The sequence below is a fragment of the Quercus lobata genome, chromosome 2 (assembly GCF_001633185.2).
Source record: "Quercus lobata isolate SW786 chromosome 2, ValleyOak3.0 Primary Assembly, whole genome shotgun sequence".
Classification (NCBI taxonomy): Eukaryota; Viridiplantae; Streptophyta; class Magnoliopsida; order Fagales; family Fagaceae; genus Quercus; species Quercus lobata.
This window is the reverse complement of record NC_044905.1, coordinates 93489085-93506018: the sequence shown is the minus strand read 5'-3', so window position 1 is coordinate 93506018 and position 16934 is coordinate 93489085. Positions and strand designations below refer to the sequence as shown.

The 16934-nt window shown below is 34.4% G+C and overlaps 2 protein-coding genes across 4 annotated transcripts; one reads left to right on the top strand and one right to left on the bottom strand.

Moving 5' to 3' along the window:
* Positions 1 to 848: 848 nt before the first annotated feature.
* Positions 849 to 13019, top strand: LOC115977269 (nucleoid-associated protein At4g30620, chloroplastic-like). Of its 2 annotated transcripts, none has more exons than XM_031099032.1 (7): positions 849 to 1039; positions 2979 to 3133; positions 5412 to 5512; positions 5600 to 5639; positions 6396 to 6467; positions 7821 to 7877; positions 7966 to 8278. In XM_031099032.1, exons 1-7 carry the CDS (start codon positions 949 to 951, stop codon positions 8038 to 8040), a joined length of 591 nt encoding a protein of 196 aa, XP_030954892.1. In that variant the 5' UTR covers positions 849 to 948; the 3' UTR covers positions 8041 to 8278. The 2 variants fall into 2 exon arrangements, with proteins under 2 accessions (XP_030954892.1, XP_030954893.1); XM_031099033.1 differs by lacking the exon at positions 7966 to 8278 and adding an exon at positions 12930 to 13019 and having other exon boundaries at positions 890 to 1039.
* LOC115977268 (serine carboxypeptidase 24-like) lies at positions 8058 to 16934 on the bottom strand. 2 transcript variants are annotated; one of them, XM_031099031.1, is made up of 9 exons: positions 16597 to 16934; positions 15941 to 16048; positions 15740 to 15835; positions 15525 to 15617; positions 15327 to 15412; positions 14844 to 15244; positions 14513 to 14608; positions 13858 to 13963; positions 8058 to 8748 (listed from the first exon to the last, which is right to left on the bottom strand). In XM_031099031.1, the coding sequence occupies exons 1-9, from the start codon at positions 16856 to 16858 to the stop codon at positions 8605 to 8607; spliced, it is 1392 nt and encodes a 463-aa protein (XP_030954891.1). In that variant the 5' UTR covers positions 16859 to 16934; the 3' UTR covers positions 8058 to 8604. The 2 variants fall into 2 exon arrangements, with proteins under 2 accessions (XP_030954891.1, XP_030954890.1); XM_031099030.1 differs by lacking the exon at positions 8058 to 8748 and adding an exon at positions 13463 to 13726.

Below are 16934 nucleotides of genomic sequence, written 5' to 3'. Positions count from 1 at the left end.
GTTCATTCCCCTCCACGTGTCGATCAGTACTATTTCCTTGTCTTCCTTGGCTTTTCTTCTCCTGATTGTGCCGCCTCAGTTGCTCTGTCGTGCTTAAACCCATCTTCGAGCACTGCATTCCCCCAATGAACCTAGCTACCGATCTATCCTCGATGAACCTAGCTAAACCCACCTCGAATTGACCATCTTGTTCTCGTTGCCGCCCCCTGTAACTCGTCTCCTCCACCTCTCTCAATCTCGTCACTACTGCCCTCTAGATCAACCCCCTTGACTCGATTTCAACCAAGTTTCTCGATCTACCTCTCTCTTTCCCTTAATCTCTCACTCTTTCTTCCTTCCTCTCTTTGGTTTGATTGAGTTTGAGAGTTTTAATGGTTTTATTTTGATTTTTGTTTCTTTAAAAAGTTTATATATTGCAATTTTCTATTATAAAATTTGTTTGGAAGCTAAGAAAAAGATTGAGAAAATGTAAGAAACTAGTAGAAAATTTGTATTCTCAAAATGTTACCAAACACTTGGAAATATTTTTTAATACAATTTTCAAAATGCAACTAAACACTAGAAAATATTTTCCTTTTCCAAAAATATTTTACATTTGGAAAATAATTTACATGTTGCCAAACACAGCCTTAGTTTGGTTCTAGTCTCCATGAGTAGTGCATTGCACAAGTTACGACAATATGTTATTATCGCAACGGGTTCAATGACTTTGCCCAAATAAAATAACTTTACCTTTTAGAATTTCAGTCTACGTGTTCAACTATAATTTGTCTGTCCTTTGTGTCAGCTGAACTGCAAGTGACAGTAATTCTCAACGCTCAAAAAAAAAAAAAAAAAAAAAAAAAAAAAAAAAAAATCAAAACGAAGCAAAGAAATAAAAACCTATACATTATCCTCTCGAAGCAAAAACCAAGTAACTCTCTCACTTTTTTTTCACAGTGTTGAGCAATGGCGTCGACGATGTCTCTGGTTGGTCAGATATCGAACCTACAAGGAGTAAATGACTGGAGAAAGCCTTGCCCTTCATCACTCTCACTCTGTATCTCTCTTTCCTCTCTTTCTTTATTACCTGTTTGTTTGCTGAGAAAACTTAGGATATTAGGGAATAATGCTTTCAAATGGGAAACAAAATATATTGATATCAGTATTTTCTGGGATGTGGGTTTCTTTTGTGTAGTTGGTTTTAGTTAAGATCAATCATGTATTGCTCATTTTGCATTTGTTTTCTGGGATTGTTTTTAGAGTATGTAATTGCACTTCTATGGATTTGATAGCCAGTTCAAGTTGAGATTTTTATGATTTTGGGTACTTTTTTTAATTCCAAAGTTATTAAATTGAGCCATTATGGGTCTAGGGAGTGTCTTGTTTTGGTGGGTTAAAGCTATTACACTGACAGAAGTACTTAGGTGCTGTTTTTGGTTCCATCTCTTAAGATTCAGCCATTTGGCTGTACTTAACTTAAAATACACTTCCACAATGAGAAAAAAAGCCACATGGTTGAATCTTTAGAGGGAACTTATGGAGCAACACCTAAGTACTGTGCTTAAGTTTTGCCCAATGGGTTATTACTTACACAATGAAATGGGATATTATAGTTTCACAGAACAGCTAATGTCTCTACAATGGTGTCTTTGACAAAAAAATTACCTTTGCACAAAGAATGTAGGATGAGGATGACCTAACAATCTTTGAAATGAGAAGAGAAAATCTACCATCTGTGTAGTTATTAATTTTTAGGACATGCTACCCTAGATTTGTAAGTTGGAACACTATGTAACACGGATGAACTGGATGCTGGAGAAGATGGACAACTTAAGATTAGATGCAAGTGAAAAACTTGGCTTGTACTTTGGATAAAGATATTAAAATTAAGGTATGCTATTAGACCTTTAATTATTAATTAGGTTGGCAAAGGAGATTCGATTTTACGGCTGAATAACTGGCACTCATGAGGGAAATCTTTATGATAGATTTGGCTATGGGGTTGTAGATGATGCTGCTGGCAATTTTAATGCCTGGGTTTCAAATGTTTTGCAGAACCAGTTATATCATATGAGTTAATCACTGTTCAAGCAATTTTCAAGATGATTTTGTTGATACAGACGGTGTTCAATGGTTCCCTCCCAGTTCACTTGTAGATCTGCTTTCAGGGCTGGGCAGTAAAAAGTTGAATGGAGCAAACTAATTTGGTTCTTGGGTTCTATGCCAAAGCATGCATGTATGTCTTGGTTGACCGTTAAGAATCCTTTAACTGCTCATGAAAAATTGGTTTCTTGGAGTTATCAAGGTGACTCATTGTGTCTCTTTTTCAGGGGGACAATTGAGTGTAGGGATCATATCTCTTTGAATGTCCTTTTTAGGAGAATCTGGCTGTGTTTGATGAAAATGTGTCTCTGTAGAAGGTTGATCTTCAGCTGGGATAATATTTTGTAGTGGGGACTGCATAACTTGAAAGGGAGGATTGCAAACTATCAGTAAAGTGGTCTTTGCTTCTACCATCTATCATTTGTGGATCCAAAGAAATGGTAGATTTTATGGAGTGGAATACTTTCTGAAAAGTGTAATATGATATCTATTAGGATTTTTAATAGTCTTGTTTGTCTAATAAAATCAACTCATTCATAAAAAAAGGGTTAAAAATTTAACGTTGTAATGAAAAAAAATACCTCCCCCCCCTCCCTCCCCAGCCCTGAAGGAAAAAGGAAAAACAATAGGAAGATGGGATTTAGAAGTTGAAAAGTAAATATGGCTCTTACTTTTGTTGTAACTAATTGGATATATGATGCTTTCTTGAGTTTCTTATATGTTTTTAGAATGTGGTATTGTGGTTTAGGAAACTATGCCAATAGAAGTTTGGCATTCAAATTCTCTATAATGATTCATGCCTATAACAATTCATTCTTTAATTTTGGCTTTTCCAGTTATTTTATGATAGTAAAAGAGTTGGTGGTAACTGACTCTTGTCCTGCTCATTACAGGTAACCTAATTTCAAGCTCAAATTCAGTGGGTATGCAGATGTTTTCTCGGTGTGGTAGGGGAAAATATGGCCATAATCATAGATCTCTTCGTGTATGTGGTCTATTTGGAGGAAAAAAAGAAAACAATGAGAAGAGTGAAGATGCACCTTCAAAGGTTGATGAAATTAACTTTTTCTTCTGGTCCTGAAGTATTTGTAGGTTTAAATTGTTTGCTTGTTTCTATATAGTAAGTTTTAGAGATTCAAGTTTGCATTTTGCATGTCTAGACAGATGTTGTATCCATTTTTTAGACTAGTTCAATATGCCTTGTTTATGCCTAAAATATTCATATAATTACATTCTTTGTAAAGCTTCTTTGATTGACCATAATTTAATGTATTTCTGATTCTTTGTATTTCCATTCCTTCATATGAACTGGTACTCCTAGTTCAATTCATGTCAATATTAGAACACAAACTATCAAGGATCAAAATTTGTTTGAACATAAGTATTAATGATGAACATTTGGAGGAACATTTTTATTTTAGGTGCATCTTGAAGTTCTTGAGAAACCTCTTAACCAAATTTGATGATATTTTGATGTAGTTAGAAGTTTCTCTGTTGCATGCCAATGAGAAATCCAAAAGTAATATATATATATATATATATATGTATTTCCTGACCTTCATTTGATGCTATGGTATGTGGGACATTAGTCCCTAACAAAAGTGGTTATTGGGTGTTTGATGACATGACACTTCAGGCTTTATCTGATCCCTATTTTGGAACTGGTGGAACTGTGTTCCTTTATTTATTTTAAGTTCCATAACTGTTTTACACTAACTTTTTCACATGCATATAAACACACATCTACAGAGACATACAAAAGATGTGCACTGGAATAAAATCACAACCATGCGCTTATCTACCATGCCCGTGTCAAGATTTTGGAGAGTTGCTGTTTGTCCATGTAATGAGTTTTAAGTTTTTTGACGCAAGACAGAGCTTCAATGGGCTTTGATACCAATTTTGATATAGTATCCTTAGAAATTCAATACTATTAAATTAGGATTTTTGATTAGATCTTGTAGGGTTCTTGAATAGGGTTTACGTTTAAGGATTTAGGTAGGGTTAGGTAATGAAAAGATTGGATATTGAATGAATTTGATGGATGTTTGGTGTCAAGACAGTAAATAGAACAAGAAACAAAGAAAGATAAACCTTAGGCAATCACACCCTTAACTTGCATTGATTTTATTAAATCCAATCTATCCATCTCCATTATTGACTACATAAAAGCCTTTATATAGGCTAGTGCTAAACCCTTTCTTAGAATTAGGACTCTGAAATAACCTTTTCTTATAAAGTCTTGGACTCCTAATCACAATAAAACAAAAGAAAAAAAAAAGAGTATTTAAGAACTTCTAAACCTAATAGAAATAGAACTCAAAACATAAAATTAGCCTCATGGGCATCTCTTCCATTGGGACCGAAACTCATATATAGGTCTGTGGCACAGCCTATCATAACCCGTTCTAGAAAATCTGAAAACGATCAAAATACCCCTGATTTTAGGACACCTAATTAAATCTGAACCTGCAACGTTTTAACCTAAAGAACTTTAATACTTTTCAGACTCAATAATAACTAAAGTAGCATATGAAAGCTGCCAAAAAGGACCCACATTGAAACTAGACCACAATTCTTGGATCTTGTGGTAGTTAATCTTATTTTTCACTTTTTCTTGAGCTCTTTGCTGGCTGCACCATTTTGTCCACCCAAAAGTTCATTTCCTTGTGGGCAATAGTGTATGAGGTCTGAAACCTAATGAAAAATAAATGTTTGAAGAAGTTGGAGCCTCGTATTTGTTTGTGACTGGAGTTAAAAAATCTGAACTTCTCTATCGTTGCAAGGCCATGAAGTACTGCATCCTTTTTTTATTTTTTATTTTCTTTCCCTAGATTTTAGAGTTAGAAATTGCTTTAAACACAAACTTCTCATACTATGGCACGCATCTCAGACTGACAAGAAATGGCTTCTATTGCATTGTATTCAGTCATAAACAAGGCCTCAGAGGAGTCTCAAGTTTTGGATGATATCATAATACCTACGGTGAGAGTAGTACAAGTCAGATGGTACAGTTATCGGTAGAGTAAGAGTACTTATTTTATCTGGACTTGGGACTTGCCCTTATGGCCCTCATCCTCCCCTCCTCTCCTCAAATTATTTTTAGTGAAAAAGTATCACTCTATACCTTGGTGTATCATGATGTTTTCCCTTGAAAGTGAGATATACTAACAGATTTAGGGAGAAAAAAATTTGTTTGCAGCCTTAGATCAAATTTATATGGACAATCAACTTTATTGGTTTTGGACATTATAGTTGCATGATGACCTGGAGTTGGAATTGTATCCCTAAACTGAGACTAATATTACTTTGCTAATTTAATGTAGGCAGGAATTTTTGGAAACATGCAGAATCTTTATGAGACAGTGAAGAAAGCACAAATGGTTGTCCAAGTTGAGGCAGTGCGGGTGCAAAAAGAACTTGCTGCGTAAGGCTTATATGTTACACCCATTACTTCTGAACTTCAACCTCTGTGTTGATGATTACTAATAGTTTTTATCATTTTGTTTTGCAGAGCTGAGTTTGATGGTTATTGTGAAGGTGAGCTAATCAAGGTAATTAGTCTCTCTCTCCCTCTCTCTCTCTCTCTTTTTGCTCACACGTGAGCGCTTGCACATGATTCTTAGTGGCTTGCTTCTACAAATGTCATTTGCTCATTTTTCTTTTGGACATTAATTAGGTAAAATGTTCATTTGTTAGATCAATTATTTGCTCATGTTTCCATGATGTCAAGATTTGTTTTTAGCTTATTTTAGCTTTATTTATCCCAAAAAAAAAAAAAAGAAGATTTGTTTTTAGCTTTTGTTTTGGTTTTCCTTATCAAAAGAGTTTGCAAAAAATGGAAAATTTGTTTGTGTTATATTGTATCCAGTGGGTTTTAAGGGGTAAAGTTCTTTCTTTTGTGGTAGAGTCCTTACTAAGCAAGATCAGAATCATTGTGGAAGGTAATAAGATCATGTAGGCATTTTACTTATCAAAAAAAAAAAAAAAGATCATGTAGGCATTTTAGTTGGTATCCTTTGATATCTTTGTTATAATTCTTTACAATGTATGTTTCCAATGTAGCGAAAATAAAGGGTCATCATTCTAAATGTCACTTTCTAGTTCCTACCCTGTGGAATGATTTTGTTTTTCATGGATGTTTGGTTGCCCCCCATATGCTTGCTGCTTTATCTCTTCATGAATGCACTGTACTTTCCATCTTAGTGATGTTTGGAAATGCCTCTAATGATTTGATGATGTCTTAATATTACAGGCCTTAATTTATTTATTCGATGAACTTCGCAATGATTCTTAACTGATGCTTTTAGGTAACACTATCTGGAAACCAGCAACCTGTTCGCACAGAGATCACTGAGGCTGCAATGGAATTAGGACCAGAGGTGAGTATCTTCAATTTACACATACTTCTCACTTCATCTTTATATCAATTTTAGTTGGGTAAATTAAACCTCCCTCCCTTGAGAACTCTCAAATGACACTCCTAAACTATGGACGAAATGACACTCCTCCCTTGAGGTTTGTATAAATGCAACAAACTAGTCCATGCTCTCCCTTACTGAATTCCCTAATGGAATATTACATTTCTATTATAATAAAATTCCTACTTATTTATACAAACGTCAAGAGGGTAGAAGTGTCATTTCTTCCATTGTTTGGATGGGAATCTTAAAAAAAGAAGAAGAAATATTCCATTAGGGAAGTCATTCATGGATTTATCTATTATATTTATACAAACTTCAAGGAAGGAGTGTGATTTCTTCCACAATTTTTGTGGGGCGGTGACATTTTGTAAAATCTTAAGGGAGGTTTGTGTAGTTTGCCTATTTTATTATAAATAGGTATGAGATTGAACTTATCACTTCATTCTCCTTCCCTTATATATTGGGGAGATATGGTCTTAAAAAAAATGTAAAACCTATTCTTATAATAGATAGAATCACTCAAATGGGACTGTGGGCTTCAGGCTTCTGGATTAGATGCTTTACAAAAGCAAATAGAATCACTCAAATTCCATGAGACAACCAAATGAACCCTGAAGCAACATACTTAATCTTGGATGAGGTGTTCTTGTTTATTGAAAACTTCTGTAGGCCTTGGGTCTTTGCATTTTCACTATCTTGTCCTTGTACCCATAAGGACATGTTCATTGCTGTTACTGATCCATTGCCATTTTCACTGTATGGTTATGACAATAGCATGTATATATCTTTAGTTGAAATTGCTAAGTATTATATGATATAAAAGTTAGCAGTTTGGGGTGACTGTTAATATATTAACTGGAAAATTGTTGAATAGAATTCTCTGGAAAGAAGGAAATTGGGGGTTGGGGGAGGCGGGGAGAGAAACCAGTAATTTTTAATTATTATTATTTTTTTTATAGGTAACACTTAATAAACAAAAAAAATCTTGGTAACTATCTAATGAAGCTCAACCATTTGATGTTTAGGCTAAGAAACATGCCTATCTAATGATCCAATTGTTATAGAGTGCATATCTTGGAAATATATTTAGAAAAGAAGAAAACAATTTAAAACAATTTAATTAGTTCATATGCGGGGTTCCATCACCCTTACAATTGTACGGAATCTTCAAAGAATGTAGGAAATAGTTTAAAGTGTCCAATTGGTTTGAGGTTCTGATTACACTGATGGATGGGATACTATTTAAGACTTACAGATATATGTTTTCCATACTTATAAAAAAAAAACATACATGTTTTCCATTATGTGCAGAAACTTTCGCTTTTAGTTACTGAGGCATACAAGGATGCGCATCAGAAGAGTGTCCAGGTGAGAATTTCAGTTTTTTGTATTTGAAACTCTTCTCCCACCTTTGCTAATTGCTACAAAACCGAGTCTCAGCTTTTATATTTTTTAGGCCATGAAGGAGAGGATGAGTGATCTTGCACAGAGCTTGGGAATGCCTCCAGGCGCTGGTGAGGGTTTAAAGTAATAATTTTTTCATCTCACTCTGGTATCTGAGATGCACTTCAATTTTGTATACGATTACAAACCAAGGCAGGACTACTTGCTTGTACTATGTCCTTGAATCCAGAAATGTTCATTTCAAATTGATAAGTAGAGATCTTTGGAATTAGTGTGCAGCTAATTTACCTGCACACGTTTTCCTAAAATTGTAAAGGATGTCTTTTCCTTCATTCAGTTAGATTTGTTGTAGAAATTGTCGTTCATTTTCTAGGTGCTGGTAATGTGTTTATTTCATAAATATGTGAAATGGCTTTGTAGAAAAATTAAATATGCTTTTGGTCCTTAATTAAAACTGGGTTACTCGATTGGTTTCTAAATCGCATGCAACATTGGGAAGCCATTGGTAAAAATGCCGCGGTTAAGATATTATTTATTGGAATTGTGACTTGAAATTGAGAGGATCTTGTTCTGCGAATAGAGGCACTAATTTTGGATTTGTAATATATCAATCCGAATCATGAAACAATTACACTTAATAAGTTGCTCAAAGATGATCAATTTTCTTTTGTTATCATCTCCAAATAATTTGTCAAGATTCTGGCAATTCCTTCCCTGCCAAAAAAGATTTGAAAAGAATGAATGCTCGCTTGGGCTGAAATAGTGGAACCTCGTGGCCAGCACCTCTCACTGAAGTAAAAGTTAGTTCATTGTAGACCTCTGTCCATCCTCCTACCTATAAAAAAAGTTTAATTTCTAGATTATTGTAACACTTATTTGTGAATATTTATCTACCTATCTGTATATTTTTATTAGTGTGTTCGAGGTTTTGTTTGATTTTTGATAAGAAGTTGTGGTTAATTACCTGCTCTTCTGCATACCATGAATACCACTCGGTTTTAATTGATGGCTGAGAGATAGCCTAGTGGTAGTCATTGGAACCACTACATCTGTGTTCCCATTGCATCAACATAGAAGCAATTGCCTTAAAAAAATTAGATCTTTCTCTTTGTTTGTACTTCTTACTTTTCAAATCAAAAGCAATTGCATTTACCCCACTCTTTAATCCAAGTCACCGGCCTAAAATTACTTACCACGTGATGCTAAAGCCAAGTTTTAGCAAGCGACTGACAACAAGTACCATAGGTACAAATTTTGATTTGTGGCAATTATTGCACAAAAGCCAAGAAAATTCTTCAAATTATGATCTAGAAGCTGGAATGCAGGTATGGTAAATGAAATCTTCACCCCGACTGCTGCTCATGCAATTCTTGCCATTCCTATCCCAGTTGCTCCTCTGGCTACCAGACTCAAGGAATTTTCTGTGTCAAATCTGTCCATAAAGTTTCTTTTACCCAATCAAACGGTGATGTTCAACCCCAGGCCCATTGGAAGAAATTGTGGAAAGCCAGGTTCCCTGAACGACTCAAAATGCTTATTTGGAGAATAGAATAGGCATTAATGCTATATCCCCACTAGAGCTAATCTGCAACGAAGGCTCCAACATGTTGATCTGACTTGCATTCTTTGTAACTCAGGTGATGAAACCAGTATCCACCTCTTCTTTGAATGCCACTTTGCTAGAACTCTATGGTCATCCGCTAGCTGGGGCTTCAGAATAGAGGCTTAAACTCCAATGAAGATATTATAAAGCTGATTATGGCTCCACCAAATTCCCCCATGCCTATACAGGAGCAATGGACCATTTCCCTTAACATGGCCATAATCATTGACAAAATGTGGAAGACTAGGAATCTCATGTTGTTTTAGGAGGGCAAAGCAGACCCCATCAAAGCCAGGCAAAATATCCAAGCGAAATTCCTTGAAATTACAAAGGTTTTTTCTCTGGCCATCCAACCCCCCACCGGTGCAAATCACAGCTTGGGTCAAAATTAATGTAGATGTTGCCTTAAACAGCTCAAGGTCCGCTTTAGCTGTTGTAGCAAGGAACCACCACGGTGAAGTTATTTACGTATGGGGTAAGAGGCATCAAATCTGTACCCCCGCGCAAACGGAAGCTGAAGCCCTCTTGTGGGTAGTGCACCTAGCTATCCAAGAGCGATGGAACTTTGTCATCTTTGAAGGAGATGCAAAAAACTGCTTCGATGCCATAACATGCTCAGAGCATATCCCTGATTGGCTTACGAGCACAACCATCAGTAATATTTGTTGTTTGTCTTCTTGTTTGTCTATTTGTTAAATTTTGGTGGGTCCAGAGGACTTGTAATTTTGTAGCTCATGAGACTGCAAGATTTGCTTTGAACTTCTTTTTAGGCTTTTGGCTACTTTACTATGAGAGTATTCATAATAGGTTTTTAGTTATTTTGGCTACTTTACTGTGAATACTCTCACTGTAGCTATAAGTTAAAATTAAAAAAAAAAAAGATTTATTCCTTCTTTCTCTCTCAACCGGACCTAGCCAAGTCCATGGCTGAAGATCATGAAAGGGTCACCACTGACAGTGGCGATATGTGGCGATGCCACCACCAACAGTGGCTACCATTTTTTTTCTATCTCTTTACTATTTTGTATACTTAGGGTCCGTTTGAATATAACTGAAAACTGAAAAATACTGTAGCAAAATAATTTTTAAATGTATGAATAGTACCGTGAGACCCATTTTTAATGAAAAAGTGGTTTTGGTTTATGGTGGTGGGGCTGGTGGGTGGGTGACCATTTGATGGGTCAGACGAAGTTAGAGAGAGAAAGAGAGGTAGAGGCAAAAAAGAATAAATAAATGAATAGTGTTTGAGTATGATGTGAAAAAAAGAAAAGAAATAAAGATGTTGGGTGAGTTGTGAAATAGTAAATTTAAAGAGATAAGGTAGCTTTTAGCATCCTCGATGTGAATGCTTTTAAAGTACAAATAAAAGAGTTCAAATAAACTACCTTCAACATCAAAATAGATCAAATAAATTAAAAAAAAATGATTGGTTTTTTCTTTGTCAAAATCGGAATCATTGTGGGAGGTGATAAGATCATGTCGGCATTTTAGTTGGTTTTATTTGATATCTTTGTTATAATTATTTACAATGTATGTTTCTAATGTAGTGAAAATAAAGGGTCACTTCCTAGTTCCTAGCCTGTGGAATGATTTTGTTTTTCATAGATGTTTGGTTGCCCCCAAAATGCTTGCTGCTATATGTTACGAACAGCGGTACTTTCCATCTTAATGATGTTTGGAAATGCCTCTAATGATTTGATCGTGTCTTAATAGTACAGGCCTTAATTTACTTATTCAATGAACTTCACAATAATTTTTAATTGATGCTTTTAGGTAAGACTCTGGAAACCAGCAACCTGTTCGCATAGAGATCACTGAGGCTGCAATGGAATTAGGACCAGAGGTGAGTATCTTCAAGTTACATATACTTCTCACTTCATCTTTATATGAATTTTATTTGGGTAAATTAAACATACTTCCCTTGAGGTTTACCGAATGACACTCCTAAATTATGAATAAAATGACACTCCTCCCTTGAGATTTGTATGAATGCAGCAAATTAGTTCATGCTTTCTCATACTGAATTCCCTAATGGAATATTTCATTTTATTTTATTTTTTAAATTCTTATTTATATAAACCTCAGAAGGGTAGAAATGTCATTTTGTCCATTGTTTGGATAGGATTTTATTTATTTATTTATTTTTAAATGAAATATTTCATTAGGGAAGTCATTCATGATTTTATCTATTGTATTTATACAAACTTGAAGGGAAGAAGTGTCATTTCTTCCATGATTTTTGAGGGCTGGTGTCATTTCGTAAAACCTTAAGGGAGGTTTGTGTAGTTTGCCTATTTTATTTTTATTACAAATAGGTATGAGATTCAACTTAGCACTTCATTCTCCATCCCTTATATACTGGGGAGTAGATGGTCCTAAAAGAAAAAGTAAAACATATTCTTATAGCAGGATCTTCTCACATCTATTAAATTCCTAAAAGGGCCTGTATTGGTTCTCCCTATATCATTGTTCAGAATTTATGGAACACTGGTTTGCATTGTGGATTTCTTGATTAGATGCTATACAAAAGCAAATAGAATCACTCAAGTTCCATGAGATAACCACATGAACCCTGAAGCAACATAATTAATCTTGGATGAGGTGTTCTTGTTAATTGAAAACTTTTGTAGCCATTGGGTCTTTGCATTTTCACTATCTTATTCTTGTCCTTGTATCCATATGGGCATGTTCATTGCTGTTACTGATCCATTGCCATTTAGATGCATTGTTATCATAATAGCTTGTATACATCTTATAAAAAATTAGGAGTTTGGGATGACTGTTAGGGTGAATTTCTGGTTTGGTTTGATGGCCTAGCTCGACTGGTGGAAGTGGAGTTTGGCATTGTCAATATACTTTTGTTTTTTGATTTTAAGAATAAATTATGGAAAACATATCAACTGGAAAATTGTTGTAGAGAATTTTCTGGAATGAAGGAAAAGGGTGGAAAAACCAGTAAAAATTATTCTGGGTAACACTAATTTAATAAACAAAAACAAAAAAATCTTGATAACTACCTAATGATGCTCAACCATTTGATTTTAGGCTAAGAAAAATGCCCATTTAAGGATCCAGTTGTTATAGAGTGCATAACTTGGAAATATATTTAGAAAAGAAGGAAACAATTTTAAACTAATTAATTGTGCAGAATATTTAAAAATGTAGGAAATTAAAGTGTCCAATTGGTTTAGGGTTCTGATTAATATGATGGATACTGTCTGAGACTTACTAAAAAAAACATTATGTTTTCCATTATTATGTGCAGAAACTTTCGCTTTTAGTTACTGAAGCGTACAAGGATGCACATCAGAAGAGTCCCCCAGGTGAGAATTTCAGTTTTTTTTTTTTTTTGTCTGAAACTCTTCTTTCACCTTTGCTATAAAACTGTAAGTCTCAGCCATTATATTTTTCAGGCCATGAAGGAGAGGATGAGCGATCTTGCTCAGAGCTTGGAAATGCCTCCAGGCCACAGTGAGGGTTTAGAGTAATTATTTCTTCATCTCACGCAGGTATCTGAGATGCACTTCAATTTTGTATAATTGTATTCGATTATGAACCAAGGCAGGAATACTTGCTTGTTCTATGACCTTGAATCCTGAAATGTACTTTTCAGATTGATAAGTAGAGATATTTGGAATTAGAGTGCAGCTAGTTTACCTGTTCATGTCTCTTCCTAAAATTGTAAAGGATGTCTTTTCCTTCATTCGGTTACATTTGTTGTAGAAATTGTCATTCATTTTCCAAGGGCTAGAAATGTGTTTTTTCTTAAAATGTGAAATGGCTTTAAAATTAAATATGCTTTTGGTCCTTAATTAAGGATTGAAATTGGGTTACTCAATTGGTTTCTAAAATGGCATGCAACATAGGGAAGCCATTAATAAAAATGCCATGGTTTATCTTCAATTTTCTTAAATATGGTTAAGACTTTATTTATTGGATTTGTGACATATATAGAGGCACTAATTTTGGATTTGTAATATATCAATCCACATCATGAAACAAATACACTTAATAAGTTGCTCAAAGATAATCAATTTTCTTTAGTTATCATATCCAAGTAATTTTCTCAAGATTTTGGCAATTCCTTCCCTGCCAAAAAAGATTTGAAAAGAATGAATGCTCGCTTGGGTTGATATTGTGGAACCTCGTGGCCAGCTCCTCTTACTGAAGCAAAAGTTAGCTCATTGTAGACCTCTGTCCATCCTCCAACCTATAAAAAAGGGGAATAATTTCTAGATTATTGTAACGTTTCTTTGTGAATATTTATCTACCTATCTATATATTTTTGTTAGTGTGTTGTAGGGTTTGTTTGATTATTGGTAAGAAATTATGGTTAATTACCTGATCATCTGCGTACCATGGATACCACTCAGTTTTAACTGTTAGATTGAGATGGCTGAGAGATAACCTAGTGCCAGTTACTGGAACTCCTGCATCTGTGTCCCCACTGCATCAACATAGAAGCAATTGCCTTAAAAAATTAAATCTTTCTCTTTGTTTGTACTTCTTACTTTTCAAATCAAAAGCAATTGCATTTACACCACTCTTTAATCCAAGTCACCGGCCTAAAATTACTTACCACGTGATTCTAAAACCAAGGTTTACCAAGTGACTGTGACAACAAGCACCATGGTCCATGGGTACAAATTTTGATTTGTGGCAATTAGCGCACAAAAGCCAGGAAATTTCTTCAGTTATGATCTAGAAGCTCCCCGATAAAAGTTGAAACATGTGGACTAGTAGACAACAAACAACCTGCCCTTCCCGTGCACTTTCAAGGAACACTATTTACACTAGCCAAAAATACTTTGGGGAAATCATGATATTTTTATTCTCGTTTTCAAGGGGGAAAACCAATGTGACAATGGTGAAAGTTTTGCTAAGATTTATCGTTTTTCACACATTATGAATGGTAATTTATTTATTCATATCTATTATAAAATCGATATTACTCTAATTATAAAAATTGCCATCCTTAGAATTTAAAAACTCTTGCCTGAAAACCCATATTCTTAGACCAGCTGCAATCAGCTTCTTATATGTCGGCAACATAGAAATTTCAGAATCAGTCCAATTGCTGTTGACATCAGCACTGCACAATATAAAAGTATATATAGGCATTAGATGCATTCATCAAACGCCTAGATTTATGTTTTCAATTTTAAAAATAAACAAACAAAGTAAATAGCCATATAGCTAACCTGACATTTTTTAAAATGTTTTTAAATGTTTCTAACAAAGATGTTCGTGGTTCAAATCACTCTACTTAATTATCAAATTATTAAAAAGTAAATACATAAAATAAGTGTTGTCATTAAATAGAAAACCTGAAATCAGTCCAGTAGTGAAGAATTCCATTAACATCTGCATGCATTGATTTTTGTACTTCTGGTAGATTATAATACTTCTTCGCATAATGTATAGCACATGGATCATACCCTGAGACCCTTCGATGCAATAGAGTATTTTTGAGCCTTGGAGAGCTCATAGTATTATTAAGCAATTCCATGCAAAGTGGTGTATAAATACTGTGTTCATTTATGTTTCCATGCTCATGAGCCTCGACATAGCGCACTGCAGCATTACATTCCTGTGATTTATGTACCTCCTTGAAATTGCATTTCTTGAGAATTGATCGGTAGCTTGTATCAGATATCATTGAATGGCTCCACCAATATATTATTTTTCCAATGAAGTCATAGTACTCATCAATTAGAGCATTTCCCACCTACAAAATTCGATTGAAATTTTTTAATTAGAGTTATGATCAAACTTGGAGTTCAAATTTGTGTTAGTTATGTATTACTTACTATAAATCCTTTAAGGTTGAGAATGGGTTGCAAGAGTGCCTTATTATATTCGACAATTTTCTCTGCCAGTTGGGGAACATAATGCCCTATAAAAGGAATGAAAACATAAGCTTATATATGATTATTTAGAATTACTCATAATTATGTAATAATAAGTTATTAGTTATTTGTTGCATATATATATATATATATATATACCAGCATAGCTCTCCCCAGCAATGTAGAATTCTCGATGTTTGTATTGTGGAAATCTTGACATCCATTTAATTAGAAATACTAGAGCATCCTCAGCTGTGTCACAAAATTGGTAACGCATAGGATTCACTTACAACATAATTTTTTGAGAAATTAAATAATAATAATAATAATAATAATAATAATAATAATAATAATAAATCATCAAAATCTAGTACCAGTTCGTTTATCTCCAGAATATTTAAGATTGGAGCTTGAATTTGTGTACGAGAAACCAACACCGGCAGGCGATTCAAGAAATAAAAGATTCGCTTCTGTAAGTACAAAAGTAAAGATGTGATAGATTTTAGCCTCAAATTAGCAAAGATAAATGTTTACTAACTTGCTGAATATTAATTATTTTGAATAGTGGTTGTTACCTTTATTCCATGAATACTCATTGAGATAAAGAGATGAACCGGTTTGGTTAATCCTAAATGGCCCGATTTCCTCCGATGCTCCATATGCCACCGATGAAGCACCTGGCCCTGCACAATTACGCAATGTATACTTATTAATTAGATTATTTACGTCAATCTTTTGTGAAGTTAAGCCATGTGGTAGGTACAAAATAGAGTAGTGATCATTTGTTAAGTAGCATAATTTTAGTATAGTTACAAGTTAGTAACAAAAGATGTGTTTTGTTAACAAATTTCCTTAAGAAAATTGTTAAAAAACCATTTAAGAAAAATTTTATACAACTCTTATAGGAAATATAAAAGCCCATGATCAAAAAAATTATTTATATTTTTCTTTTCCTATAAAAAATTTCTAAAAATATTTCAAAACTAATTCCCTTAGAGTATTCATTCATTTTTCTGTATTACCTTTCTACTTAAAAAAAAAAAAAAAAAATTATTTATGAGTTTTTATAGTTGTGTACAACCTTTTCACAAATATATTGAAGCACCTAGCTATGAGGTTATGACCTTCCCTTTTCATTGATAATTATTATTATCCTATCACCCTAGAATTACAAAAGAATAGTACGTAGTCGGTGGAAATTAAAAGAAAGTGAGAAAGATGCTAAACTAACCTCCATTGACCCAAAGAACAAGAGGTTTCTTTTCAGGAAAAGAAGTGGCTTCAGTCAACCAGTAGAAGAGAGCTCGTCCATGTTGCTCGTTGACCGTAACATAGCCAGAAAATTGAGAAAATGTGACTGGTGGTTGTCCAGGCAGTGCTGAAATTCGATCTAGCTCTTGTTGTTTTGGCAAGGTAGCAATGACAGTGGTGATGGTTGAAGAGAAAAAGAGTAAGGACATGATGAGTTTAAGGACTACACTTTGGAACACCATTGGACCCTCCAGAAGGCCAACTGATACCTGGATCCGAACTTAGAATAAGCCAGCACAATATCATAAATGCATCACA

Bases quoted from the DNA above. Each gene is read 5' to 3' on its own strand.
- LOC115977268 (XM_031099031.1), bottom strand. From the start codon at position 16,858: ATGGTGTTCCAAAGTGTAGTCCTTAAACTCATCATGTCCTTACTCTTT. The intron at 15,836-15,940 runs GTAACAACCACT...TTGTACTTACAG, and splicing joins TGAGTATTCATGGAATAAAG to AAGCGAATCTTTTATTTCTT. The intron at 15,245-15,326 runs GTAAGTAATACA...CGAATTTTGTAG, and splicing joins TCAACCTTAAAGGATTTATA to GTGGGAAATGCTCTAATTGA.
- LOC115977269 (XM_031099033.1), top strand. From the start codon at position 949: ATGGCGTCGACGATGTCTCTGGTTGGTCAGATATCGAACCTACAAGGA. The intron at 5,513-5,599 runs GTAAGGCTTATA...TTTGTTTTGCAG, and splicing joins GTGCAAAAAGAACTTGCTGC to AGCTGAGTTTGATGGTTATT. The intron at 7,878-12,929 runs GTGAGAATTTCA...TATATTTTTCAG, and splicing joins CGCATCAGAAGAGTGTCCAG to GCCATGAAGGAGAGGATGAG.